The 7,500-nt window shown below is 46.2% G+C and overlaps 1 protein-coding gene across 1 annotated transcript in view; it reads left to right on the top strand.

Annotated features, from left to right (window-relative positions):
• The window catches only part of Prkch (protein kinase C eta), a 200,278-nt gene that overhangs the window by 108,238 nt on the left and 84,540 nt on the right, over positions 1-7,500 (top strand). The window contains exons 5-8 of the mRNA XM_076920885.1: positions 811-899; positions 3,049-3,178; positions 5,199-5,326; positions 7,443-7,499. Of these exons, the coding sequence (XP_076777000.1) occupies positions 811-899; positions 3,049-3,178; positions 5,199-5,326; positions 7,443-7,499 (404 nt within the window). The remainder of the gene's footprint in view (positions 1-810; positions 900-3,048; positions 3,179-5,198; positions 5,327-7,442; position 7,500) is intronic.

Below are 7,500 nucleotides of genomic sequence, written 5' to 3'. Positions count from 1 at the left end.
ATGCTACCATGTCTCGCTACTTGCTCATTCCATACAAACTACACCCTTCCATGGCTGAAAATGGAAAAGCATAGTATCAGACTTCTAAATATTCAGGCAGCTGGTTGAACCATTCTTCAAATGTTTATACTCAGTTGCCCATTCAGCACCCAGCATCATGCAGGGAATTCTGGGCAGGCCTCAACCACATGTGGAAGATTTGAAGTAGGAGGCAGTCTGAGGGGCTGTAGGAGATCAGAGGAGGAGAGGCAGTTTGGGGTTTAGAAAGGGGCAGATACAGGATATTTTCTGAATGGGTGAGATATTCTTTGGGTTTTTATCTTGTCATAAGCGTTAGATACAATTACCAGGTGAGTAGACTGTGTTAGAGAGGCAGAGAAAGGCCATATGGTTAGTTTTTATTGAATCAAATAGGTCTTATAGGAGAATCATGCCGAGTAGCATGGGCGGCCTCTGAGGGGTCTGGAACCCTGCTGGGTTTGAACACTGTTGATGGAAGTGAGTTGCCACCGCAAGTGTTCAGGCATGAACAGATATGACCAGGGTCATACTGTCTGGAGGTGGGTGCAGGATGGGATGCAGTTAGGAAGGAGAGGACAGCCTACAACAGGATGGCAGTCTGCTTGAATGTAAGCAAAGGCCTTGTTAGGATGGTGTCAGTAGATGCAGGAAGGATTGAGGGCACTGGATCCCAGGCTGTGGCCAGACTTCCAAGCCAAGTTTCTGGCATGGGCAGCTTTCATTGACTGCTGCAACTGGCTGTCCTGGGAGTCTCTGATAAATGTGTAATTGCTGGATTTAATTTTCCAGTGTGCACCTGCGTCGTCCATAAACGCTGCCATCATCTAATTGTTACAGCCTGCACTTGCCAAAACAATATTAACAAAGTGGATGCCAAGGTAAGAGAGCGCTGACTTGCTGATTAAGCACCATTCCCTCTGTGTGTGCTCCCTCCACCCCCCTCTCCTCTTCCTCCTCCTCCTCCTCCTCCTCCTCCTTTCTTCTTCCTCCCCCTCCTCTCTCTCTCTCTCTCTCTCTCTCTCTCTCTCTCTCTCTCTCTCTCCCTCCTCCTCCCCACTCAACCCTCCCCACAGCCCTACCATAATCCTTAGGACCCACCATGGTGCTGCTGGAATTTGCATTTCTGTTCTTTGGTAGGCTGACCTCACTTTGCATAGTAGTGCCTTTGCCTGGTTTCCACAGAACGCCTGCCCATAACTGCCCATACTAACCTAGTATACGGATGGTAACCCATAGCTACTCATACTAACCTAGTATACAGATGGTAACCCATAGCTACTCATACTAACCTAGTATACAGATGGTAACCCATAGCTACTCATATTAACCCAGTATACGGATGGTAACCCATAGCTACCCATACTAACCTAGTATACAGATGGTAACCCATAGCTACCCATACTAACCTAGTATACAGATGGTAACCCACAGCTACTCATACTAACCTAGTATACAGATGGTAACCCATAGCTACTCATACTAACCTAGTATAAGGATGGTAACCCATAGCTACTCATACTAACCTAGTATAAGGATGGTAACCCATTGCTACTCATACTAACCTAGTATACAGATGGTAACCCATAGCTGCCCATACTAACCTAGTATACGGATATTAACCCATAGCTACTCATACTAACCTAGTATACGGATGGTAACCCACAGCTACCCATAGTGACCTGTACTAACAGGAGAAAAGGGTTACTTTGGCTTGTTTTAGATGATTCAGACTGTCAGAACAACGGGAAGAGATCTACAGAGCAGAGCAGTTCCCGGCAGGGTGGAGAAGAAGCTGAGCCTGAAACTTAGGGCGGGTGTTACATGCAAAGTTGTGCCACTAAGAACGGACTTTTTAAAAAGCTAGATTCCCACCTCTCACTGAGTCTGTAGCCATGTTCAGTGGCACCACTGGCTGGGGACCCTAGAATTCTAAACACAAGCTGGTGAGACATATTTAGCATTCAAAGCATAACACCTTGTAAGGATCCGATCAGTGTTCAGCTGAGCAAAGCTGTATACACCACTTGCACCGTTCGAGAGAGAAAGAGGCCTGAGCTTGTTGTACAGCATCTGAATTTTCCAATGCTGAGGCCTGTCTCCATTAGTGAGCCTCGTCAGCCCAGGCCTGATCCACAGCCTCGGTGTGCATCAGTCTGAAACATCTGACTCACTCCTGTGTGTTAGCAGCAGTTAAACAGAATTGTCAAGTATATCAACTGTACATAACACATGCTAAGCAAAGAGACACCGGGCCTCCTTCAGCCTCATAGGGACTCCAGGGTAATGTCTCTGTGTGTAAACTTCAGTTGCATTTCCCTGGGCTGGGCACGTGTTTTAAATTCAAGAGGGACAAAGCAAGGGAAGTGGTGTTAACACATAGTGGACTTGCAGATGCTTGGGAAAGTCCAACTTGGGGACTTGAGTGACAGTGAGCATGCATGATAGGGAAACACACAGAGAGATAAGAACCTCAGCTCATAAAGAAAAGAGGCCAGGAAAGTCCAGAGAGGAGCAGTCATTTGTTTTACCTTTTCCTCCTGCTGCACCTGTAGTTTTTGCTTCAATTTGTGAGGCTGACCAGAGAGCATATGACGAGGAGGTACATGAGAAGTGGCACACAAGAGACCATTACGTTGGCACTCACATTGTCTGTATGCAAATGTCAGACAAAGGCTGGAAGGGCTGAGTGAGGTGGCCACTGCAGGGTCACTGTGGAATGGCTTCATTCTGTGACCCCGGGTCTTCTGTGTGACACAGAGAGCATTGTGATCCGAATATAAAAGATGAAGGAAATGTTAATGTCTCCTTCTTTCTCCAGATGGTGAGTGATCTAACACAAACCTGTATCTTAGTCCTGTCTTGTTCGTCAACAAAATGTGCTAAGACCCGTATAGCAGGACAGTTCTGCATGGTAAAATAATATACCCAGCTCAGGTCTCATCATAATCCTCGTCATTGCCACGCTGCCACTCCGGTCATCACAAAAGACATTGCTTTGAGAGCTGAGGTGTCCTTCTCTTCCCTCAGATCGCAGAGCAGCGGTTCGGCATCAACATCCCACACAAGTTCAGCGTTCACAACTACAAGGTGCCCACGTTCTGTGACCACTGCGGCTCCCTTCTCTGGGGGATCATGCGACAGGGACTTCAGTGTAAAAGTAAGGAGTGCTGGCTTCCTCCTCCTCGGTAACAGCATCAGCACCATAAGCCTTTGAAGCTCTGTGGGTTTATCAGCTGACCTAGGGCTGATGATGTACATATCAATACCTGAGTTGTATTATTTAAGTGTCATTTGTTGGGTTGGAGTACAGGTAAAGAGAACTGTGTCGGATCCCTAAAATAATAAAGACTCAATTAGATGTTACATCTAAACATCTACCATGCTGAGAGAGAGAGAGAAGGTCGGAGGAGGTATGGGTGAATGGCCTGAAGAGAGGGTCTGGGTTCTAAGTGAGAACCGGCTCTCACCGGAAGTAGGCGCCAGTTGAGTTGCCACATAGCAGGAGCTGTGTGGGATGTCTGCAAGAGTCCTGTGGTGTGACTGAAGAAGCTGGTAGGGCAAAGAGCGAGAGCTGAAGCTTTGACTGTGGCTGGCACCTCACCAACTGCACCCAGCACTGCTCGGAGCTCTTGCCTTTTCAAAGGCTCTGAGTGGGGTGAAGGCCAACACCTGCTTTGTTAGGGGGTGTGGAGGTATTAGCCTGGGGTCATTTCCCACTAATATGTGACTATCTGGCTGCCTTGGGTGCACCTGAAGCCTTATGAGACACACAGGAGGACAACAACTTTCATTGGCTGTCCTCAGTCAAACTTTGTCTGTCAACAAAAGGGACCAAATTCTAGCAAGGTAGTGACTCATGCCTCTAATCCCAGCACCCTCGGAGGAGCATCAAGGGTTGTCTAGAGGGGGAGGTCCAGAGCAGCCTGGGGTACAGAGGAAGAAGGAAATCAACAGAGGCAGCACATCTCTCTGCCCCTGTAGCAAGTTGTCCATTCATTCACCTACTGCAGCAGCAAGCTCGGGTGAAGCAGCCTCTTTGCCTGAGGTGTTGCTTGCTCTCAGTCTCAGGCTCTCACTGTAGTGAGCCGCTTTCATTTTCTTGTATTTCCGGCTAGGATACAGTTCCACACATGAAGCTCCTCTGTGTTCCTTTGTGCCCCGGTGCCCCAGGGCAGCAGACCTGCAGTGACTTGGCTCCAGTAACTTTTGTTTTTATTGTCACAGGGTTTTTCTAAAAGGCCTTTGTAGTTTGTATCCCTTGACGCTAATGAAGCTTAAGTATCAGGGTCTCTACTTCATGTGGCATTCTTTTTCATAAAGAAAGCTTCCCAAATGACAAACTCAGTCCCCATAACATCTAGATTGTTCTGTGCCTCCAAAGACAGAGTGACTTCATCGAAGAGACATTTATCCCACAAGCCTTCAGCTGGGCCTTCTATCTGCAGGACCCACTTCAAGAAACACGATAGTAATTTATTTCTGCTGATTAAAAACCTCAGGGCGGTCATTGTCACGGGAGTGTCGCCAATACAAGAAATGCGGCTTGCTTTGCTCACTTCTTCAAATGTCATTTTACCCCTGACCTTTAAACACTTTAAAGTTTGCTTTTGTGTGTGTGTGTGTGTGTGTGTGTGTGTGTGTTTTGTGCTTTTCTTCCCTATAAAACAGTTAGAACCACAGCCCTACCGGATGAGCCTTGTGGGCTGAGCGCACCACCCAACCACAACAGTACTCCAAAAGAAACTGCACAAACTCTTCAGAAACCCATTTCCACCTTGTTTGAACCAAGAGCTGCAGCTTGGTGATGCCTGCCTTTATTTCACTGGCAAGAGGGAGTGAAGTCAGTTAGCATGAACCTTTGTTATCTAAATTGTCAATATCATATCTTACTGCCAAAGCAGCAGCGACTATTACATGGGATTTAGATGAGTCTGTCCCATCAAGCCACGGTGAAGAGAGTCGAAATCTGTTACTCAAAGCCTGTTATTCTTTAATGTGCTAGGATTTCTGCCTCTGCACAAATCAGAAGTAGATAAAATGCCAGGACTTGTGAGTGCTGAGTTTAGTCTTGTGAGATCACGGTGTCAGCCCGTATCATTCTTCTGTCACAGTCTTTAGGCTGTCGATGTTGTCTGCAAGCACGTTTGTGAATCTGGATTTTGTTTTCTTCCCTCCAGTATGTAAAATGAATGTACATATTCGGTGTCAGGCGAACGTGGCCCCAAACTGTGGGGTGAATGCGGTGGAGCTCGCCAAGACCCTGGCAGGGATGGGTCTCCAACCCGGAAATATTTCTCCAACCTCGGTGAGCCCTTTGCCTCTGGTTGTGTCTTGTGGGTTGAAAGTTATTTGGGTTGAGTGAGCTCAAATGAGAGTCCAGGGGAACATAATCTCAGCAAATACACTGAACAAGTCTACCGCGCTTAAAAAAAAGCATTTTGTCTCCCAAACTAGAGTGTATACAGTTATGGCATAAAACAGTGAGCATGAATGTGTATCATGAAGCAAGAGAAAGGACTCACCCCCACATCCCCTTAAAATCAGCCTCCCATCAATCTGATCTAGCAAGAAACTCAGAATCCAAATGCCTAGGGTATGCCCTTGGCTGGTGGCCAATCTGGACAGCCGGCCAGTAGCCACAGGCCTCTGCTTCCTTATCTCTGATGGAATTGAAGGTGCCAGTGCCTGGGGTTCTCCACTTGCCTGGACTGCAGCCTATGTCCAGAGTTGTGGGTTCATCTCTTGCATTCTGCAGCAGACAGCTCCTTCCTTGGGACACTTGGGAATGGGTGGAGTGGTTTGCTTGCCCTGGCTCTGCAACCTCTCTAAGTGACATCCAGATGGTGTTGTTTATCAGAGCCTTGGTGGCTTCTTAGGTCTTAATGTTGTCTTTCTGGGCCACGTCCTTGGAGGCTGGGAAGTAGCCATGCCTGGATGGCTGTGAGATCAGGAGGCAGGCTATGTGACAGTCCCAAAATGGGCAGTGCCTCCTCTTTAAAACCAAGTATCTTTAGTGTTATGGTATTTAATAGTGGAGAAAACGGATCTACCTGTCTACAGCACATCATTAAAAAGAGAGAGAATTATAAGTAACCAAAGAGAAAAAATGGGTTAAAAAAATTAGAGGACTCTGGGTTTTAGTTTTTAGTGGTTTTTGGCACTACTTTTCTGTCTTTGAAAAGTCTATAGTAGATTTTGAGGGCGAGCTTTAAAAAAAACTGCTGTATTTTAAATATAAGCCATTTTATTGCATTGTTGTGCCTGTCTATGGGATTAAATATATAAGATCCTTGGAGGTTCAGGGTGTGGCGTAGCTGGCTTGTGTTTAGCATTGCTTATAAGTCCCCCTAGGGCCTGAAGTCTAGACGCATCCTTTTAAACTGGATCCATCAAGAACTTCAGAATTCATATTCTTAGAGTTGGGGAGTAGCCTAGTGGCAGAGTGCTTGTCTAGCATGTATGGAGGGAGCCTTGGGGTCCATTCACAGCACCTCAAAGGGCAAACACGATTAAACAAAACCAGCCTCCTGGGGGCTGGGAAGATGGCTCAGCAGTTAGGAGAGAGTTCTGCTCTTGAGAATTCAGTTTTCAGCATCTATGTCAGGTGGCTCACAGTTACCTACCTTCAACTCCAGGGGATCTAAAACCCTCTTCCGGTTCCCATGAGTCCGGCACACATCTGCAGATGCCCATATAAAGAAACACACACACACACACACACACACACACACACACTTAAAAGTAATAAAAACAAATATTTTTAGAAGTAGCCTTGCATTCTAAAAAAAAAAAAAAAAAAACCATTTAAAGACATAAAAAGCCAGTGTGACCATTTAAAAATAATACTGTGTATAGTAAGACAGTAATTTAGTCATATTTTCAAATTTAGTATGAAAACGTGTATCTTTGTACATTGTTTTAAAAATACATACTGAGAGAAGGCTGCTGGGATTTCAGGTACTTAACGTTTACCCATCATAATTATCGTCCTTCCTATTTGATATTGAATTTTATTTATATAATTTAAGGTTTTGATTTAAAAAAAAAAAAACATATTCTTATCCTGCTGCTGAGACTCTGAGCAAGCATGAAAGCCACCCTTTGCATGAAGTGGTCACTAGGTGACTCCCCTAGAATTGGCTGCTCTGTGGTGAAGCCATTGCAGCAGAAACCACAGTGACCAGCCTAAGGCATTGGCACCTTCATGTATGCAGAAGCTTGGACGTATTCTTCACACCGCAGTGCCTACAGACCGGGAGTGAGTGGCTAGGTAGTTTTCAGTTGGAGAAGCTGAACATCTGCCCAGGACTGGCCTCTCCACATGCTGGGTGGGGGCCGTGGCTGCTCACTACTAGGGAGGTCTCCCCATCCACAGCCACCTTGAGCTCACAGTGTAATTTCTACATTCCTCCTCCTTGCAGAAACTCATTTCCAGGTCGACACTAAGACGGCAGGGAAAGGAGGGCTCCAAAGAAGGAA

The sequence above is a fragment of the Arvicanthis niloticus genome, chromosome 23, assembly GCF_011762505.2.
Source record: "Arvicanthis niloticus isolate mArvNil1 chromosome 23, mArvNil1.pat.X, whole genome shotgun sequence".
NCBI lineage: Eukaryota > Metazoa > Chordata > Mammalia > Rodentia > Muridae > Arvicanthis > Arvicanthis niloticus.
This window is presented reverse-complemented; position numbering and strand designations above follow the sequence as displayed.